Below are 23,194 nucleotides of genomic sequence, written 5' to 3'. Positions count from 1 at the left end.
TTTGCTGCATCTTGGAGCACCATTTCGGAAGTTACTTGGGTTTAGCAACTGGAGCATTTGTGCTTACAAAGGCCAAGGAGGTGGCTATTGACAACAACAACAACAAAAACCAGAATCATATGCTTGGAAGTATGTCGATGTTCACACAACTTCTATCACTCACAAAATACTACAACACCATATTATTCCAGATTATAATGGGGATTTCAGCGTTCACCTAAATTTACCAGTGGCAAGACTGTGTGCATGAAGCAACATAATTATATAATTGCAGGGGTGTTCATGAGCAAGTAACTGTATGTTAATTAGTTCGGTCTTTATCGTTTCACAATTGAGTGACGTTTGTTGGGTAGTTTATTAAGGCATTGGTTTTGTTAGTCTGTTTTGGTTAATGGGAGTTTTTCCTAAGTGTTCTGTAGTCATCCTATTTTTTTATTGTTTTGGTATTTTAATCATTTTGTTCGTTTTTATTTGCTAGTTATTTCACTTTGCGATAGTTATTTAACTTATTTAAGTTTCTCAACTCGTTGAGATGTCTTCAGGGTTGTGCACTGCGTGTGATTTCTTTGATAGCAAAGTCATCATTTGTTTCTGAGCTAATGACTGTTCTGGCCGATATTATGTAAAGTTTGATTCCCGTGGGAAGCTGTCTACGACCCTGAGCAAGGCACTCAGAGGGAATTATTTCACATGAATAGCCAGCCTTGTTTATTAGTCAGACAGAGGAAGAGGCTTGAAGCACAGAGATGTATCCCCGCTTAACCTTCCTGTATTGAGCCAATCGTCGTGCGTCCGCCTAACAAGAGCGTGCACAGGTTTTTAATGAGCTTTGACTCATTTTAATTACAGCAAAACAGTTTAAGCATGGAATCAGAGTCACTTTTAGTGTGTTTACAAACTGCCATCACGGGTCTCAATTACTTTGCATCACTTGCATGTCAGCGATCCTATGCTCTGTCAACCATATTTGCTGCTTTATTCTATTCATGAGTCTAAATATTAGAAACAGCCTTCAGCAAACTCTGGCCATGTCAATTAAAAGTGAGCATGAACAATGGGGGCCTGATTTCCTAAGATCCTAAATGTCAAACAGCTATTTATTATATGCCGAATACACCAATATTAGTATTTCAGAAATGTTGTCACATGACCTGTCAATGTAATTGGCAGCCCTCATCTATATTGTCCTCCCATCCATTTATACTTTTTGCTCTAGCGGACATACATAAACAACTGCTTTGTACAGGGAGTCTAAATTAAGACACCACTGTCACTTATCTCTAATTGCACCATAAGTAGAGTACCATTATGCTTCGTCCTTTTTATGAGGGATTTGAAGTTGCTAACTTTAAAAAGCAGCCAGAGAGATGTACCTGATCACAAAGATGTGCAGCATATGTCTCTGGCATCTGCTGCTGCCCAAACACTATTTTATTGGTTCTCCATTGAGGTCACAGGCCTTTGTCTTGTTCTAAATAACTGTGTAGTACTCCATATTTTGCTTTGGTAGTTTGGTTTTCAGTTTAGCATTTCATCAATGTGTCATTTCTATAACAGAGCCATTAAAGTATGTTGTACAAGCGAGTAATGTTTGGATCATTTTGCTTGTTAAGCTTCCACACTATAACATGCCTGCAAACATTTCCATGGAAATCCTGTTTTTAACATTTGAATAGATATCACAACATTGTGAAATAAATCGAATGAGAGCGAATTGGAATGTCCATGAACATCAGTATGCATCCAAAAGCCAATGCATTCTCACACACTCCTCCCTTTCCAGTTTTAATAATGTCTCCAGAGGCGTTGTGTATAGAATAGCCATGCTCCCTCCTCAAGTTCAAGCTTGCATCAAATCAATTCCAGTGACACTATATCACATTTTGGGTCATGTCACAAGTCATAATGAAAGACATGATGTGCTTTAAATAACTGGCGGCTTCTGCAGGTATAGACAGAGGGGCGTGTGGTTGTCCTTGAGTGTGAAAAAAGGACAGATTCGAGACAGAAATGAATTCCCGGCGACATAAAACATTCGACAATGAAAGAGGTGCGATACGTTTGTAGGATGGGAGTCTTCTTTTTATCCCCGGGAGAGTCGGCATGATGGGGAAAACAATATAGAGAAAAAGGGTTTCATCCACCAAGCAAACGTGTCAGGTTTTTTATGTATATGTCAAAGTATCCCACAACATGCACCATGTAGGTGTTAAAAATAAAATGGGGGGGAAAAATGTTGAACCAATGAGTGTGTGTTTACATTGTAAAAACATTTCTAAATGCAGAAAAAAAATTATTATCAGAAAAATGAAAATTCACTAGTTTTGTTAGTTTCCATTCATTGACTCATTCGTTGTTTAGCTTGCATGCTACAAAGCAAGAGTCTGCGTAATATTTAGGATTTGGATAATCGTTGCTTAATTTCACTGGTTTAGTTTGGTTAATATTAATCAGTGGGTTAGTTAGTTTTCTGACTAGTGAGTTAGGAAAATTTGTCTATTTTTGGTTCCTTTGTCAAAAAAAACTGTAATCAGTGCTTAACTTCAGTTTTTTGTCAAATGCATAGAATAAACAGTTGGGTTATGTTATTCTTTGTCTTTTCCAAAAGAGCTTTGATGTCCATTTTTTTCCTGTATTTTAGATAAAAACACCATCAGTTAGACTCAACTCAAAAGCAATTCAGGCAGCAAAATGAAGACATAGCTCTCTCTATTTGCCATTTCCGGCAAACAGATCAACATTTATAAATGTATATAAAAAAAAAAAAATCTGCCACCAAATAGTTCAAATTAAGCAGCTTGCCAATGCTGCTGGCCTCATCGCCCAGCGTCCATACATATTTTATGCCTAGCAGTCATGAGGTCATCTGAGGCAACCAAAAAAAAAGTCATTTTTGCTTTTTCATAAGACGTCACAGCCGCGCCAATATTGTCACAGCATTACCCGGCACTGAAGTTATTTTTATGAAGGTAAATATATAAATTGTCATGAGGCTAAAATAGGAAGAAAAATAACAACCCAAGCAAAGGTCCTTGTATAAATAAAAGTCAAGAAGACAAATAGACAAATAAAATGTACAACGTGCTTGACCTGGAGGCTAATGGCTGTGGAATATTCATGGGCAATATAGCGCTGCAAGGCCTACCAATATCAATACGGTTAAGATTAATGTGCGTTTGCATCTTCAGCACATTTAGGAACCATGATCAGCATATGGAACACAGTGTCTGCCTATTTTTTTTTTATTTATTTATTTTTTTACACGATATGGACTCAAAAATGAGGAGGAGGAGGTTGTTGTGGATTTCCAGTCCACACGCTGCTTAGACATGCATGCCAACATGCTCTGCATCCATTTAGCGGAGGCGACGGCAGCGCAGGGCAGCAGCCGGTGGCACTTTACTGATTATTACCTTTCACTCAGCATTTAACGGTTTCCTCATTAGCGCTGAAACCTCGCCACGGTGCCAGGACTTCCCGCTCGTCAGCACTCCACTCGGAGGCCGCATTCCCCTGGCCTCAAAACAAAACGATGGGCCAACATCGCTGTTAACAGACGGTTGCTAAAGATAGACGGTTGCAACGAGGCATTTCGAGGCAGGGCTGTGTCTCATTTTGATTTGATGGCTAGGTGAGGCCTTGAGGAAAGCAGACGTATCTGACACGACAAGAAAAGTTAGGAATGCTAGCCTTTTGTGGAAAAAGTCTTTTTTTTACTGAAAAGCATGTCTGTCATTTTTTAATACAGCTGCCTCTAAGTGGATATTTTGTTCCGTTGAGTGCTCTCAGCGAGAAACCAAATTTCAAATTTTCAATAGAAGACCCTGCCTCAAATATTATCATCTCCCCCTGTGTCAAAATGATTTGAGCTAAAGAGATTTCTTTTTATTAAAATTGATTTTTATGAGAGAAACAGTCCAACCGTAGTGATTTGAATGATTCATGTGGTTCAAGCAGCCTGTAGTTTTGAATTAATTAAATGGAAAAAAAAAGAGAAAATTTCTTCAGTTGTTGGTTTTTTCATACATTGTTCTTCACGTCTTCATAGAAGATTTTGAAATGGTTTGGGGTCAAGAAATTACAGCTCGGCTTGCGAACATCAAATAACCAAACTCAGAAAACAAGTGAGCCAGAAATAGATAAAAAATGTCTAGATTTTGTTTTTTAATTCAAATTCCACAAACCCCAATAAATTATTAGACTAGTAGGGGTTCATACTGTGTATTACCGTAAGGACTTTCCCTTTAAACTTTGATGTCTGCTAGGGGTCCGCAACATATTCTGCAGCCCACAAATGGCCCCCGAACCCTATGTTTGGGACCACTTCTTTCGAGGCATTTTAGCAGCTTTTTCTGATGACCATGTCCCTAACGTTCCCAAACCTTACACTGCATAAAAGAGCAAGTTTCAGGTGGGTAAATATAGATATTTTCATAACCTAAAATGTAATTCTAACTAGCTGACACAGTAGAAAAAAAACAACTCTTACACCGCCTTGGGGTTTGGCGCTAAGGAACACTGGATTAGAACCAAAAGCCACAAACAGAATCAAGTCAAATCTTCCATTGCAGATAAGTTCCAGGGATGCATCATCGAGATACTTTTGCTGCTTAAAAACACTGAACCTGAATTAATGAGTTTGAAATCCATCAGTGAATGTAAATTTCTTCGGGCATCTGGAGCCCGAATAGAAAAACAATTAACAATTATGTTGGATATAGAGCAGATGCTGCATACAAGGTCTTCTCACCCATGGTTTCACAAAACTGAGCCACCTTGTAATGTCAGATAGGCAATTGATTTACAGAGCATACAAGATTTACCTTGGGCAGCCATCCATTGTCTATATCGTACTTGTCCTCATTAGTGGCTTGGAGCCTGTCACGCCCATTCTTAACAATTTAGAATTAAAGGTAATTTATGTTTTGGGGATATGAGTAAAAATCCAAATCCACCCAGAAAAGCCAGAAATTAAGAGTTGTTTAGCAGACGTGCTTAACCAATAGGTCACCTCGCCACCTTGATTGATCACATGCATTAAAAATTGCAAGATTCTCTTCTTGTAGTCTTGACACTTTGTGTCAATGTTAAGAGCTCCATTTATTCTCAGTATGCATAATTTTGGACTAACAGCATATGAGGCATGTTTTTTTTCCCCCTAATAAACCTTTTAAATCCCTCGCATCTGCAAAACCATCTGCTCATTGTGCTTATCTTGTTCAGAGTCGTGGTGAGCTGGAGCCACCAGACATGGGGGAAAAGACAGATTACACCTTGGACTGGTCGCCGCTCAATTACAAAGTACGTGTAAAGACAGACAACCATTCCCCTAACATTTGCACCATCGCCGAGAAGGGAATAAAATCCATCCACAAAAACCACAGCTGAGATTTGAAAACTATCTGCCGAGTTGTGAGTCAGACGTGCTAAATCGCTCGCTCCACATCCGGTCGATGACATTTTATGTTATATAAAATCGCATTAAATGAGCAGACCCTGAGCTCCTTTTGCTAAGTGCCAAGTGATAGGTGAAATCATCAAACATGAGAGAATATATATCATGTCAACAATATGCATACTATCTGTGAAAAAACATATTACGTGGCACAGAGGAACATGACTGTTTATCTAACAGTGCATGCATGACTTCCTGGGACATTAACTACTTATGCAACATTAAACAAACTGAAGACAATTCCCAGTTCTGCTTATTCATCTCGCCTTATAAAATTCAAGTATTCCCTTCCCCTTGCTTTTTACATGAACAGTGTCATCACAAGGCATTTAAACGACGTCTCGCAACAGCGCTGTGGAAAGCGAGCGTCACGGGGCCATTTTGGGCCGTCACGACGGATGAGATGCGAGTTGGAGTCAGCGCTGAAATAAAAATCCCCTCGGCAGCACCAAATGCCATCGTTTGTTTGAATTCCTCCTCCCGGATGAGTGTGACATCATCAGATTACATTGAAGAGGAGCAAGAATAGCCTTTAAAGAAGACATATTGCACTCGACTATGATGTTATTGCTTTTATTATGCTTTTTCTCATTTCACATACAGTTGTTTGTGATACCTTCAGTCCTGACCTTTGGATGTTTTGCTAAAGTCACAAACTGTTGGCATTCTTTACAGCTCTCACAATGTTTCCGTCATCAACAGCATCTTTGGTTCCTTGATCTGTTTGAGGTTGTTTACTTGCTAGCTGTTAGTGGTTTCTTTCGTCCTTCAGGACATTCCAAATGGTTGTATTGTATTTTGGCCAGTGTTTCTGAATGGATAGCCATCTTCTCTCAGCTTTCACAATAGCTTGTTTTTTGATCCGTAGACCAGCTCTCTGGTTTTGGAGTGGGTTAAACGTGTAATTGGTTCGAATGTGTCTCGACAAACAAAACACAGGCCAAATCTGAAACTTATCCTGTAAGTCCTGCTCCATTGAGGGGGGTTAGGTCATATTGCACACCAGCCCCAAAATACTGCAAGCGAAATATGCAATATAGAAACACCCTAAATACTACCTAAGCATGTTTTTTTTATAGCATGAATGGCACTTGAAGGTCTTCAAACACACTTTAAAATAATACAACCACATTCAAAAATAAATATTGAGAGCAAAAAGAGGTCCAGTCACTGTTTCCAGTAAATAAATCCCTTTTTTGCCATCCCAGAATATAAATTAATAACTATTTCCAAAGATATATATTGTAAAATGAATTTCCAGCCATTGCTTTCTGTTGCAGGGGTGAAGAGGACAATCTCATCTGCAAAGAACGAGCCTGATACTTTCTGTTTTCTAATCTTTAAAATTTTATGTTGTACCACCTAGTGTCGGAAAATGGAATGACATCATTCCCTCCTTGACAGGTGGGCAGGCATTCTGGCTATATTTATACAAGCAATTAAGAAGACACTTTTCAATAATGCGTCCCCATTCACAATGACGGTGCCATAAAAGAGCATGAACAGCAGGTGATTTGCGATTGGAGCAGAAGGATAGCGTAGAAATCCAAAGACGTCATCGTAAAACATCAACTTGACAGCTCTTCACGGATCAGTCTCGGTGTCTGTGACAGACAGGAAGGTCACTTTGGTCTGGTAATACATCATCGGCCAATCCTGATCACCCCAGCCCCACCGTGCAGGTACTCCCGTTTAACCTTTCTAATCCTCTCCATTCCATTACATGATGCTGGAGAACCTGTGCACATTACACACTCCAGCGAAGCTCATTTGTGCCCTTATGCAAGCAGCCAAGGATCAAATAATATAAGCGCTCGTATTTCAGTGGGAGCTCATGGCTAAGTGTAAACAAACGATGACATTGAATGCGACTTTATTGTGATGTGGCCTCCTCCGTATTGGAACGTTTTATCTCTGTCGCTAGCTCAATCCAGACAATAGTTATTGGCCGTCGATGTGACATGTTTTCAAATGAAAACAGGTAACAAATTGTGTGCTCTTTGTTTGTATGACAAAAGGGGACCTTGTCACCTCCAGGAAATGACAATGATGCTGAGTTTGCTTATTTCGGTGGAGCTAGAGTCGATCACAATTTGCTCCAGGATGCTGCACATAATAATAACATTTTGAGTTTCATCACTTGATAAATATCTATGTAGCTATTTATATAGCCAGCGAGCAAGCAACCGCTTTTATGTTTCTGTAAGGAAATACGGACATTGAAATAATCAATTTCTTATGTCAAACTGTCACCACAATATTTAACATTTTTTTTACAGTACGAGAATTGTATGGGATGTGCAACAAAATTAAGATATTCTACCAGTGGGAGGCTGAAGTTTCACTGGGGTTATTTGAGAGGTCATCCATAATTTTGAGCAATCTCAGACAGTCCAAGTCAATTTTGAAAGGAATTTTCAAGGTTCTGTTGTATTTATGTACTTATACAAAAGGTTCGATAACGGAATAGCATTTGAATTCTGAACATGCATCTGCAAACAGCCTCAAGCCAGCTCATCCGCAGGCGGAATCGTGGCCTTGCTCTGACAAAAAGTTTATACCGACGGGGCTTTGCCTTTTAACCCTGACTCCGCCTAACTCCAAGGCATCGCTTTGACCACAATAAAACTCTGGGATTGCCAGCATGACTTAAGAGCAATTATGCTGAGGTCACAGTTGAGCATGACATTCTGCTTCCAATATTTGGAGTTTGGTATAAATAAGCCCATTTATAAAAAAATAAAATAATCACACAGCCCAATTAACTCATCACTTATGAGTCTAAATAAATCTGCCAAATCTACTCAAATCGTGTCTTGAAGCAATTGAGGCAAAGAGCGCTAATTGGCGCGAATTCAATGTCAACTAGTTTGCTAACAGTGTCGCCAGTTACATTGACTTCCAAAGTTACTTACTTAAATGATGACTTGATTGTAAAAGTAAGAAGTTCATTTGCAAGTTAGATTATTCATTACATTCAGAAAATTCTGACAAACTGCCTAACACAAAACTGACAATTAAGTGACTCCAAAAAAAAAAGCAATGTGTAGTTCTTGAAAGTGGATTTAATTCATCACTGAATTTATTATTCATTTACAATGCAAACTACAGCCCTTGTCACTCAGGTGCAAACAAAGGTTTACAATGTTTTTCTTTCAGTTTGAGTAGTTGAGAAACTATCGGTATCAACATTTCTGACAGCCCTGTTGTTTCGCACACAACAAATTAAACAAAGAAAAAAAAAAAAATGAATAATCCCATCTGGCACGTCTATCATAGCCGTGTCTAAGAAGCTAGGTTGCATATTTGATGAAAGGACCACCTGTTCACGAATGCCTAGAATAACCTCCGCGCTCGCACCTTTGCATCCGTGCCGACGACGCATCGAGCAAACAATTTCATCTCTCATCTCCAGATGATGTCATCTCTTGAATAGACACCTTTTGATCAACGCCTTTGAATGAGTCATATAGAGGCGAGGCTTTATGAGCACCTCAGCAAATTTGCGCGAGATGGCCGTCGTGCCCTTGAGGCGTGCAACCTGCCTGCTTCAAGTTAAAAATTAAAACCATCAATGAATTTTTTAAAATGACCATCGCACATTGTTGTCTCTCAGCAGCATCTGTTGACCAACTAATCAGCACTATTGGAGTTTGGCTCAGAGTTGCTGTCACACTCAATTAAGTCATGTGGAACAAAAAGTAGCCTTCATACGGTTGCCACAATCGCTAATGCACGGGTTTCCATTACATGCAATGGCAATGCAAGTTTCATTTAAGTTCTGTACTTGCCTTTAGAAACACGGGGATTTTTTATTTTTTTTTATGTAGGCTGCCTTAAATGTCACCAGCACAGAAACCACAACACAAGGTTACCAATGATCCGTAAAAAAGTCCCCACTTGTTTTTTCCCAGAATACAAGCATTATTTATCCTTAAGTAAACACACTTGATTCTTACATTACATATTTTTTGCCTGATTACAGAAATAAAAAAAATGTCAGGCAACAGGTAGTAGCTACCGGTATAATTACAGTATAGCCGTCCATTTCGATTTCACTAGTTCCCAGCCAATTGCAGTTAATGTCATGGAATAATTGAATAATCTATAAATAGACATGTCTTACTTGATAGCGAGCGGCACCGCTTTTTACTGAACACACCGTTATTGTATCCTCCCACATTCCAAAAAAAACCAAGCATGTCAGGTTCTTTGAAGACTGTAAATTTTCTAAAAGTGTGAATGTGAGCTCGTCTCCAGCCTACCAGTGACTCCACTCCGGTGAGGATAAAATGGATGGACGGAAGTGACCAAATCACAATGCAACATGACTGAACCATGCGCTACAAATACAAGAATAAACTTGATATAAAATAACGCTTTTCAGGAAGTTTCTAGAAGTTTCAATTCAGCACTTGAGATTGTGTCCCTAATTAAGTGTTCAGTTAGTGAAGTAGTGCTTTGAAATGAATTTAGGAGAACCTAACACGTCCCATGTTGGATATAATTTGAAACAAGCCCTATCTCTTGACTTCTCATCCCGTTTAGCTTGTTTTCTACAAAATTTCTCCCCATGAGACACTTCTGCTGATGCAGGATGAAAAACGCTCACGCTATGCGCACCGCGTGCCAAGATTTTTCGATGAAACCATCACTTCTCCTGCAAACTCACCTTTACGCTTTACTGAAGACTTTAATTCCTCCAAACACAGCTGTTTCTGCTTTGAACGCATAACTGAGCCACGCCGGTAATGCCGTCGTGCTTTAGCAGCTGTTTCTTATAGAGTTTCATCGTGCCAATGAACGTAAAAATTGGAAAGTGGCCCGTCATGCTAGGTAATGTGAATTATTACATTTCCCACATTCACACTATGCAAACTGTTCCCTGAGGAATGTCACGAGAAATCTTGGAAAAACTAAATTCCTTTGAATTGGACTATTGTCAAGCAACATGAGGAAAATCTATATTCATCTATATTATACATGTAAAACTACATATTGGGCTTCTCAGTAATGCCAGCGCTGAGATTCAAACACAGAGTCTCAGAACTATGAGGCAGACATTCTAACCACAAACATATTACAGAGGAAGGCAGTGCCCCCGCAGCCCCCCCTCTAGTTCCGCTAGTGCAAAATCTGTCATATTGCTTCTGTTTCCTGAAGATGTTTTCTTCATTTTGATTGAAGATAAAACCAGTGTAAACATTTCTTGTTATACAGTCACAGAGTATCTCCACTAACTTCCAAAACTTCCTCCATACATTCTGTTTTACGTACCTGAAGACATGAGCCAATTGCCGTCACTTTGTTTTAATAAACCAAGGGCTGGCAAACTTGAATTATAAACATCATGTTTATGAGCAGACATCTGATTAATTCAAACATGTCATGGCTAAAATGTGCTGATTTCAGACTAATTACACTTTGTTCCGAGTTAAGAGGAGCATGAACCTTCGTGTCAGGTGGATCAATACTGAAATACTGTTCACTCAATACCTGCCTGTAATTGATTCCTGGAACAAATTCGTGATATTAGAACGTTTGACTGATTCCTAATGATACCATATGACAATCTTGATAACTGTATTATAATATAACCATTATAATCTCTCAAGGGGAAATTCAACTCACACTGCTCTAAATTTATATCACAGAGGACTACATCACACTTATGCAGGCATGCGAGGAGAGATTAAACAATGCTGCACCACTTGAGTCGAGATGCGAGGATGGCGCTTTGCTCAATGGCACCTCCACAGTAGCCAGCAAGCAGACCGATATTTTTTACTGCTGCTGTCCCAATTTTGGTATTAGTATCAGTATTGAAATTCATGAGAAAGGATTTTTACACCGTTGGTTTGTTGCCATTGACAAAACGTTTCAGTCTAATTGTATATTTATTCCTAGCGATTTTTTTACAAGTGTGGGAGAGTCTCACATCGCCAGTTGCTTTACCAGTAAGCTTTACAGTCAGTCTATCAGTCAGCTGTAAGATATAATTGGAAGCGAGACGCGCTTTAATTGCCTTTTATGGCATTTTTAATCATGTGGAAAAAAAGAGTCTCTTGTGGTCGGAGATACTTAAGCAAGCGGAAGCCACAGTTCCGCCTGGCGTTGGCGCTAAAATGTACGCGAGAAGGGGTTAGTTAATCTGCTTATGACTGACCATTCATTATCCTTTATCTATGCACGCAGGATTGGCTACAGCACGGAGCAAGCAGGCAATCTCACTGCAGTCGCCTGTGGGGACTCTTCACATTAGGATTAAATATTGTTATCGTCATGTCGAGCAGTTTGCGCGGAATTAACTGGCGGCGTGCTTCTAGGAAGCAAAGATAGCCGCACTGACCGTTGACCTCTGCGAAGGAATACTAGGGACACAATTCAATGGAAAACAAAAAGAAAAGATATGGCAATGTTTGCCTTAACCAAAAACGATGACTGAGAAAATAAAATTGTAATTGAACAGAATGAGTGTCAAAATTTTCAGGTCTTTTCAAAAAGTTTTTTTCTTGTACTATCACTAAATGTTCCTCTTCATAAATAGCATTTTTTTCTCTAATAATAGATCTTTTTTATAATGATGAAATACTTTTGTCATATTCCAACTTAATCCTTAAAATAAATCAGGATTTTATTTGTACTGTTACAACTTTTTCTCAAAATTAGTTCGCTTCAATAAGTTCAAGAATTTGAATCTGTTCTCAAACCGAAGCGATGGAGGCGACCGAAGCAAACCGATGAATGGAAATACAATAAATCCATTCCCGCCCGTCAACGTTGTGTGTGCCAGAAGCAGAGGTCGTCAAGGGAGTTCGAGGGTGGAGCCTGTGGATGGATGACCCACCTAAACAACACTTTGCAGGGCTTCCTAATAGCACAATCACTTGCACTTTTCACTTTCTTGAGAGCAACACTAGCGCTGATACTGATTTTTGAAAATTAATAACAAATGTGACATTTACGCTATGTGAGAGAACTCAATTGAGTTACTTGAACTTAGCAATTTATCTGAAATTTTGTTAAAAGACTTTGCTGAACTGAGATCCCACCATGCATTATTCTCTCTCTAAAGAGTCCAAATTCACATTTCAGAACCTGCGTCTCATAAAACTAAATTATTTTTTCTCAAATGATCCTCCTCAATGTATGATAACGTTCCCCCATATATGCCATATTTTCTTGGGTTGTACAAGGATTTTATTTTCATTAAAATTCCAACTTTATTCCCTGATTGTATTTTCCAGAATACACAGGCACTCCCTATTCAAGTTTAGATTTGAATGCTGAAGTTTAAAACTCTTGTTGGAAATTGAACAAGTGGCTGGGATGTTGTTCCATTCTAACTCAACCGCAAATCAAAAATCAGCTCTATTAAACTCTTTTTGTTTTTCCGGCCAGAAACAAACACTTGTTGGTATTAACGTCGCATTGGATTCTTACCTGGAATCTCCTGGAGGGGAACATGCGTGAAGCTGAAGCCCCTGGCAACACAAGCCTCTCTCACCTCGGTGCAATTCCTTGCTTTCAATTCTGCTTTGGATGCAATGCACAGCGCAGAAAAAGTGTAAACGAGCATCTCCAGTCTGAGCATTGTGGACTTGGATAAAAGATCCAGGAGCTTCCCTGCTGTATCCTCTGCTAATTAAAAAAAATAATAATAATACAACAACAGCAAGATCCACTGGTACTTGGATCTTTTACTCAGTTTGCGCCTGCAAAGCCAAGCAAGTGCATGTCCCTGAGGAGGAGATGTGTTTGAAATGGAGCAAGGGGTGCTTAATTAAGAGTCCCCACCATGCACCGCTGGAGAGATGGCGCGCATAAAAGTGCCACATGGATCCGGAGAAGAGAAGCGCTCTTCCCACCGCTTGCGCGTAACTTGTCCGAGCCCCGCAGCAGTGCAACAGAAGTACGGACTGAGAGCACCGGGGTGCTGCGTTCAAGTACAACTGCTGTGCGAGTGGGTGCAGAGGAGAGACTGCGTGCGTTGCGTATCAGACGCTCCGGCGATGCAAAGCAGCCCACAAAATGTGGACTGGAGTTCACTGCAGACACCAAAGTATAGGCAACTGAAGCTGGGGAATAACATGTCATTTAATTATGGTGCGACATAAAACGTCATAAGAGTATTATTTGTTGATTTGAAGGAATACTGAGAAACTAAATTATTATTATTATCATTAGTAATTGAAGCTGCCTAGAAATAGTTTGGGAATGCCACATTTTTTTTAATTGAGAGATTAGTGTGAAAGGGATGCTTTGAGAATAATTGTCAATTATTTGTCTATGTGAAGCCCTTTGAGACTGCTTGTGATTTAGGGCTATACAAATAAACTTGACTTGACTTGACTTGACTTGAAAGCTTTTGCGTTTGCATATTTTGTGATACACATGTGACTTGAGCAACTGTGACGTTAATATTCCATAACCCAAACAAAAATCACAACGCTGTATTTCAACTAATTTGGGTTGCACAGAACATATTATGATAATAATTTGCATGTTGACTTCACTTTTAAAGACACATTTTCTATAATTGTGCAAAACATTAATAAAGTGCTCTCATTCATTAAAATGTGCAATATCCTGTGTAGAATTCCACTATAAATAAGTTTTAAATATTCTACGAGTGCCAAGAAAAAATTATTGCAACAAGTAAAATGTTTAAAACTGTCATTTTTTTAGATCAGATGATCCTGACGTCATATATGCTAATCACTGCCACTAAGGGGCATATTGACATGCAATGCCGTGGAAATCCAATTGCAACTAACAAATGCATTTTCTCAGTTTTTGCTGTGCAATGAGAGGTTATTTTTTGTCAATATTTTTCCTTCCATTTTCTATGTTCAAACACAAAATCCCATTAACGCAGTATCAAAGTGCATTAAGTCAGAGATGGAGAGAAAGGCCATGATGAAGAGCAGAAGGCAAAGCCTCCATGACATTATCGATTGTAGGGCATCTTGATCCGAAAAGGGTAGATCAGCAGTGGATTAACATGGCTGCCATGGCAGCGTAAATGATACCTCAGGGTATGAAAAAGAACCACCATTTCCCCTAGATGATAACATTCATTGAAGGAACGCAGAGATGTTCTGCCACATGGGAAATGGATGGTTGGTGGGAATCTGTTGGAGTGAACTCCATATATACATCATGTGTGGTTTGTTTGCTCATCCAATATTCACAAAGTGATTTTACAGCGAGGCTGACATTTATCGACTTTGCGGATCGAGTATGGAAGTATGCAAAAGAGGAAACCCTGATGCATTTTCAATGATGGTGCACAACATACATCATGTTGCAAATATAACACCCCAAAAACATGTCCATCCACTTCAGTTATGGTGTATTGCTGTTACTATATTACGAGGATCAAATATTAAAAATCTAACCTGAAGTTGACTCAAGACTTGGGAATACAAATTAAACTGATCAAGAGGAAGGCTTCCAGAAGTCTGTAGTATTTTTCTTTTTTTTTTTACATTGAAAACTTTGTATCCCCTTGTTGGGCAGCATTGGAAGGGTACCAGTTGAAAATGTACGCAATTTTTTCACCAGTTTTCTGAAGCTGAGACGTAATTGGTTGTGACCTGTGATATCATTTTCAGTTGACAGAAAATGACAAAATGGTCGCGCCGAGATGGATAAAAATGGTTGGAATTTGCTGCTTAACTCAAATGCAATATCAGAATGCCGTTATTAGACTAGTGTGGGGCATATACAACATATTGCAAAGGATTGCATATTGGGTTCATATCCCCTTTAACAATTACAATTTAAAGTAGGCTAACAAAAGAAATGTCTCAAGTAGCATTATTGTTTCAATTATTATTAACAATAACAGGATTGCCAAATCACTCAGTTCCTCACTGTGGGACACAAACTGAGAAATATAAAATTCATGACGCCGTTATTGTTGTCAGCTACTTTTTGATCAGTGTTCTCTGGCATTGAAGACTGTGTGCTGTGTCTATTTTGCGAGCAAATGTGCCCCCATTCTGGCTGCTTGCAAATTTGCATATTGGTGTTTGTCGAGATGCGATATCTGGGAATGCACTGAGGAGAACTCTTAATCCCTTCTTCGCAGAAGCCACATCTGCGTCGCAGTCAGAGCACGGAGCCTTGACCCACAGCAGGGGAAATAATAAAGCAATATTGGCTCTGACGGTGCTAAATGAGTAAAACCAGGCTTTATATTGACAGGCCAGTCCAAAAAAAAAAAAGGAGTCATTTCTAAGGCTGGATCTAGACACTTCCTTCAGATGGAGGATCACTGAGGTTTTTATGAAAGCACCTGCACACAGCTTCTTAAATTGCTATTGCCTGGACCTCCACCTGAGCCCACTTTGCTCTCAATTGAACATCCTACCTTCTGCTCTCACTCAATGTCATGTAAATTACTTTATATTCTGTCGGTACAGGAATATCGCATTCAATTCAAAGAGGATAAACATTTTGCTGGCATTATTCTCATTAATTTAACATAAGATATGTTAACAAAGGGAATATACGATCAGGGGAATTATCACTTAAAAAAAAAAAAGATTAGTGCTTAATATGGACCATAAGCAGTCTTAGAAAAAAAAAAAAAGCTCATCGTATAAATATTTAAGCTTTGTATCATGTATTGGAGTAAATTTGATTTATATGATGCTCAGATTGATCATTGTCCATTTTTAATGAAAGTGCTTAACAGGTAGGTCTAATTAAAGCAGATTAAATAGGATTTGTTGGCAGGCTCATTTACTTCTATAGGCGACAGTAATTATCTCCTGTTGCACTGTCTAAAGGGGTCACTTTAGCACAAAGGAATTAACACAGAAAGTTTGTTTTGTTTGCTTTTTTTTTTTTTTTTTTTTTAAATGGAACTTCATTATACTCTGGAGGGAAATGAAAGCATAATGAAGATGCCTGTCTCCTTAATAATGCCAGCCAGCTCAAGGATGAAATGTATCCATCAGGGTTCCAAATTGCCTTTTAAAACCAATGAAATACACCAAGGCTAGTGGGAATAAGTTAGAAGGCAGGGTGTTTATAATGTCACGTCATCACTTCTACTCAATGCGGCCTAAACCAAAAAGGTCAACATTTTCAATGCCGTGCATCCTCAAATTCTGCCATTTGTTCTAATATACTGTATTCCTTGACCCAGTTACTTGAGCACAGCAAAATGCTCACCTCATATTTCCTTTATACAAAATGAAACAAAAATTGTCTGTGATTACCTTTTGGTAAAAGTAGAATGGAAAAAGACGAGGCATTTTAAAACGGAGGAATTTTTCCGCTCCCATCTGCAAGTCATTTAATGGTAAAGTTGTAAGATGAGTTTGATAAAAAGTATTTTGGGTGTCCCAAACAATCCTCATCATGTATTGTCCATATAGTTACATCGCCCCCACGCCCCAAAAAAATCAACTTAGTCGAAACATAGTGTTTTAATCGCACCAATTTTACTTCCCCGCCACCAAACTGCGTAATTAGCAAAAGCTCGACTGGAGACGAGAGGTGTCGCGCATTCTCCTGCAGCCTACAGCGAAGCAATGCCTAAACATAATGTCATCGCTCATGCTTCATCACCTCGGCCGTTGATTGCGTTGCCAACAAACATGTCCGTGGGGCTGACAGTGAAGAATGAAACCATTACGGCGTGAGCAGCAATCAAGGCTTATACTATGACTATGCAAATACAGAAAACTAAGTTTCTACCTCATGAATCGTAAAAGGTTCAAAATAAGACGTTTGTGCAAAGCTCTCCGAATGTTGTGATTTGCTGTACAAATCAAGCTCTGAGTTCCCCCAGGGGCATGCAATTAGCATGCTCGCAACACTTAGATTGAAGTCCAATGTCGGCTTGGACCACAGCAAAGCAAAAATAGCTGGAGATGCATGCATGCAACAAGGACAAAGCAATAAAGCACGATCGACTGACAGCTAAAGGTAAGTGTACTGTCACTAGAGCGGAACATGCCAGATGGATTCTCCCATCTTGTATGTCGCCTCATATGCTGATGGTGTTCAAATACAAGCTTTGTGCTAGCTGGACAAATTGTTAGGTACACTACATTGTGAGTCAATACAACCTGTGCAGAAAGACAAATTTATAATGATTTTCCATAATGTAGCGAGGGGGGGTGGGGGGTCGTAGGGGGCACTGCCCCTCATTGAAATATACTTGGATCCCTCAGGTACCAGGCTAGATCATTAACTTTGGGGTATTTTCCTCCCATTTATTTTTATTACTTTCCAAACTTGAAATTACAACCCTTCCCTCTCAATTGCTTCTGTCCTTGCTTTATAACACTACTTTTTCCAAATGTGGACAAGCATGATGATTCCTAACTTGCGCAAGCCACATCTTATCCAATACACCAGATAGAATGAGACACATAGTAATATTTAGAAAATGAGGATTTTTTTTCAAAGCAGTAGCAGCAAAATAATGGTAGTTAACATGGACATTGTTGAAATAGAGCTTCTATTATGTTGCCAAAGTTCAATGTTCCATTTCACGACCGGCATTGCTGTCATCATAATAACACATCTGTGAAAAGAAAATGTAGAACTACATTCTACGCACACAATGCTACACTGCTACCTCCAAGTTATCGGGATGTGGTCTTTGGAGGGCTATTTATTGTCCTGCAAAGGAAGAGTGTGCCCGTCTGAGCCTCCTTTAGCCCATTAAGTGTAATGAAGGTGCTTAGTTAATGAGCCATAGCTTCCATATAGAAGCAGCTCGCTAATGGAGCGGTGACGAAATGAGAGTCGAGATGTGATTGAGCTAAAAAGGTGCACAATTCTGAGGGTATCAATGGGACAGGGCCAACTCTGCTAGTTAATTGCATATTAGAGGAGAGAAATTGATTTGAATTATTATAGAATAGGCAAACATGTTGACATGTAAATGTGTGTGTCACAATTAAATGAAATGAGACAAGCCCCCATTTGATTGTTCGTGAATGGGTTTGGCTGTATTTATGCTCAAACTGCCATTTTATTTTTTGCATGGGGCTGGGAAGTTACTAACAAATATCATCATCATTTAAGAATTCATATATTTTGTGACATTTTTGCTTGGTAGCGTGCCGTGAGATTTTTCTAATGCAAAATGTGTCCCTTGGCTCAATAAAAGGTTAAGAACAGACAGACTTCTTCCAATATAACTGATTTGCTTTTAAAATTCCATTATATTTTTGCCCTTTGGTTACTTCCATTTTTTTTTTTCCCCTTGCAGCAGCATTTAACAGTTACAGCATGAAATGAGTCCATTCGCTCTCTCGAGTCACTTTCGACAAATTACGCTGTGCAAAAGGTGAAGTATAAAAAGTCGAGAATGCTGACAAGGATGCACAAAGTATCAGAAAGCTCGATTCACATATTTGCAAAACTAATAGTAGATATCATTAGATTGTATTCATATTTATCTGTAGGAATCTCCAAACGCAAAAAACAAGACAAAGAAATTCACTTCCCCTGCCTACAACATCTGAAGAGATTATACAAATTTATCAAGCGCTATCAATGTTTCCCCTCACACTCAATTTTAGTTAATTCAAAGGCTCTTTTCATATTTGCTACCCGCAGTTTGATGTTTTAAAATGGAATATATATTGGATGAGGGAAACGGGGGAATTGGGCTGCCTCTCTGAAACGCACCATTATCTGCCTTTTCAGTTTGAGGCAAATTAGGCTCAGAGGTCCCCTGGACTCATATGACGGTGCAGAGTGAATCCTCGGTGCCTCACTATTTTGATAGAAAGCCACTTAAAGCCGAGAAAAGGAAGAAAAAAAAACTCGCTGGAACTTCAGAAAGGTTCACAGACATTTCTTTAGCAAAGCTATACAAATGGACCATTGAAAATTTGGACTCAAGTGAAACAAACAGCATATTGTGAAAGACTTTAGATCAGTGAGCATGTCAAATATTAACATGTAAAACTAATTAAAGTATTAGGAATAACCATTTAGTCTGGTTCCTTTCTATTAAATAAGTCAATAATATTTACTGTAAATTGAACAATTTGGGAAAAAACAAAATCCATATCATTTACGATTATGAAGATAATCCTTGGAAATAGTTCTGTGGTCCTAAAAGTTACAAAACCTCTGGATTTTAACATTTCAGTGAATTTAGCTTGCATGAGTTTCAAATGTGCAACGAAGCCAGAACGCACCGAGAAATTCCAACATAAACATTCCATCTGGAGAAAGAAAAAGCTAGAACATGCCTGATTAAGTATTAATAGGTTCTCTTCTATAGAAACACAAACATAGTCAAGATGTTACCTCCAATACATGGCCGAAGCCTGACAAGTGTGTGATTAAAACAAGTAAACGATCTGGCCCTACAGATAATTGATGATTTGTTCATTTCCTGACATTTGACTGCCCCATTACACAACTCTCATTTTAGTCTTGTTATTGTTATGCATTTGGCATTTCTTTCCTTTCTCCCCCTAAAGCTCCTGGCAATTGACATTCTGTAATTAGTCAGTAAACATCTTTTGAAAACACGCTTGACATTTTGAGGGGGGGGGGGGGGGGGGTTAGGGTTACATCTATTTGTCCGTGATAGTTTGATAGATCCGCAGTGAGGACGTTGGAACGCTCAAGAGTATTCGCCCGCCACTCATTATGTTGCATTAGGCGCCCCTGCTAGGAGGGGGAGGCCAAAGCTCAGAGGGACTGCACGGAATATTAAATGCGCCTTTGACCAACATCGTTGCATCAAGGTCTTGATGCAGATGTAGTATAACGAGGCAACGTTTCAAAACAAACGTGTTCATTAACGCATATACATTGGGGGAGAGGCGGAACAACATGATTCTGGATGGACCCTTGGTAACAGGTGGTCCAAAAAAATTTAAATTAAAGAGTACAATGTGACAAAAAAATGCAAATAAGTCCCTAAAGCAAGGTTCTCAGATTTTAAAAAATAAATAAAAAATGGAGATTTCAAAAGACAAGTAGAAGCAGCATTGCAGAAAACAAAGCAGATTATATAAGGACCAATGAAAAATCACAGCCAAGATGGTAAAAACTAGGAACAAATAGAAGCATGATTGTTTTGCAAAGTTGGAGACAAAACAGGGAGCACTTGAAACAAAAGCATGGACTCGAGTGAAGCAAGAATGCTTACGAGAAATGATGGTTCAGGTCTGAGGATGCCACAGAAGACAAGTCTGCGAGAAGACACAGGTAGACCTGGACTATTCCTACATGAGGAAATGGGACACAGGTTGGGACAATCGGTCATCAAAACAGGAAGAAAAGCTTCTGAAATGAGAGCAAACAATGACTACACAATAAAAGCAAGCAAAATAAACAAGTATTCCATTTAAGAAAAAAAATGTGTTCAATTTCTTGAGTTCAACTCATGAAAATTGGAAGCAAAAAGATAAGTTAAATCTTATTGGCCAGTACAAGGAGTGGTGTTTGTTAAATGTAGGACAAAGAGGGCGTCGCCGTACGCACCTCTGAGACGCAACCCCATTGAGCGCACAAGTTGCCTTGCAGCCTTTATGAGAAGCAATGCAACAGAGGCTTGTCGCTGAGAGGAAGTCATAGTTTGTCTCTGACAAATAGTTCATGTTTAACGGCGAGTGTGTGTGTTCGTGCATGTGTGTATATTTGTATGTATGGCCGACATCGTCTCATTTGACATTGCCTGCGGCGGTGTCAAATGTCGTGTTCACACAAGTGGGGTCAAAGCATCAAACACTGACAGATGACTGCTTGAAACCACAAAAACCTACACTGAACTAAAATATAGAGCTGTTGTATTATGTGCCACAGTCTCCAATTGGCTGCAGAATACCTTCCCGGTCTCTTTTCAAATAAAATCCCAAACTATGAAAATAAACATTCCAAAAAAAGCAAGTTTTATTTCCAATCTACATGACACCTTAATGTGCTTCACCCCTTTTGTTATCCTTACCTCGTAAGTCTGTGACCCCCAGCCTTGGAGAATAAAGACTTCGCCATCCCTTCAGCATGACCCGATAAAGCCCGGCCCGACGAGAGGCTAAACGTCTCCTAAGACAACCGCAGCAGTCCAGCAATCGATTCGGTGCCTTGAGAACACAAGAAACGGGATGAATGAGAAGCCTCGCAGGCATCTATCAATGTTTTCGACACAAATGCCACTTAACTTATAGTACAGCAGGGTGAGTGATTACCTCTGTCAAGGTGGATGCGTTCTAAGGACCTGTTTGTAAAGTACCCATGACACATCTTAGAATAATGCATAGATGGATCATGGTAATACTTAACGGATTAGCTGGACGGAGGACCCAAAGTGACAAAATTAAATAAATAAACACACCATGAAATGTTTCATGAATTTTTTTTTAATAAATTATTTAAATAGTTAATTGTTAATGAAATATGGGATTAAATGAATCAAACAATAAATTAATATGTCATTAAATAATTAAATGCACCATAAAATGATTCAATAGAGGTCTTATTTGAATGTTTGATTTATTAATTATTAATTTATTATATATATAATTATATCTCTCTTTCATCAAAATTTTCCCGGTGATGAATTTATTTATGTCAAACTTTCCCATCAAAATTTGATGGGGAGGTCCTCACACCTGATTGGTTGTTCGCTTGTCAAGTCAATTCAAATCAATTACACGCGCAAACATTTAAATAATAAGACATTATTTAATGGTGCATTTCATTATTTATTGGTGCATTCATTTGTTTGATTTCCTTCATTTCATATATAATTGATTTAATTCATGAAACATTTCATTAATTAATGCAATTTTTAATTCATCATTTTATTGCTTGATTTCATTTTGATGCTTTTGGTCTGCTATACAGTTGAGTTTGCAGACTTCTCTGGAGCTGCACAGTGGGGCATATTTCAATAATTCAGTGTCAACAAATGCCAAGATTTATTTGCCACAGTGGGGATGTAAACATCTCACGGCTGAGGCGTCACTATTAATACGCGTTTGTTTTTAATACTCAACATCGAGTTGAGATATACGGCAGAGCATAAAGCATCACGTCGTCCCGTAATGATAGTCGACAAATGGGGTCGGCAACTTGATAGCCCTTCATTACTTTCCATTTCTCGCTAATGAGTCTCACTCTTCTCCTCAGATGTGTCATTTCACCTGTCAAAAAATGTTTCATTCCTCACAGAACTCCACATCAAACATTTCCTATGGCACAAAAAGAGAGTGCGTTACCCCCTGTGGAATCGACAAAGCCAAAGTGTCCTTCTTGCTTTCTAGCAGCATGGTGCAAACCAGAGTGAGTCACAGTTTAAGCTTCATCAAGTGAGTCCACATCTTTGAAGAGAGTCTACACTGCACATGTTAAGAACCACAGGTGAAAAGGTCCACATCTCCAAAATAACTTGATCGATCGGCAAGCACTATCACTTCTCAGATGCGAAGATAATTGGCTGTGATGTCGTGTTTTGCAGACAGTTGAGAACGTTGCCTGAAATCAGGTTGTTTTGGTGATTATTGCAGCCATTATGAAAGATAAGAATGGATCCCAAGTTGAAAGGAGGACATTTTAGGTATTGTTTGTATTGGTGCCAGATTTGAAGCCAAACAAATAAGAGAAAACAATTCATGATTTTCTAATAGTTTTAAGTCATTCTAATGACATCATGAGAGTTTTTTTTCAACAATGTTGCTACTTTTTCTTCTCGGGAAAACAAATCCCCTTAAAAAACATGACATTGTTTTGACTTTAACA

At 38.9% G+C, this 23,194-nt stretch overlaps 1 protein-coding gene across 2 annotated transcripts in view; it reads right to left on the bottom strand.

The window, feature by feature from the left end:
* Window positions 1–20,738, bottom strand: part of LOC147050978 (glypican-6-like) — a 59,046-nt gene extending 38,308 nt beyond the window's left edge. The window contains exon 1 of one of the 2 annotated variants that reach the window (XM_085919783.1): window positions 20,604–20,738. Coding sequence is in view for 1 of the 2 variants with exons in the window: in XM_085919782.1 (XP_085775908.1) it covers window positions 12,899–13,049 (151 nt within the window). In the remaining variant the exon portion in view is untranslated. Of the gene's footprint in view, window positions 1–12,898; window positions 13,106–20,603 lie in introns of those variants that run through there. The other variant, XM_085919782.1, reaches the window with a different exon arrangement.
* Between the last annotated feature and the right edge of the window lie 2,456 nt (window positions 20,739–23,194).

This window comes from Syngnathus leptorhynchus, chromosome 9 (genome assembly GCF_054491065.1).
Source record: "Syngnathus leptorhynchus isolate UIUO chromosome 9, UIUO_Slep, whole genome shotgun sequence".
NCBI lineage: Eukaryota > Metazoa > Chordata > Actinopteri > Syngnathiformes > Syngnathidae > Syngnathus > Syngnathus leptorhynchus.
The sequence above is the reverse complement of the archived record's forward strand: the minus strand, read 5'-3'. Positions and strand labels throughout refer to the sequence as shown.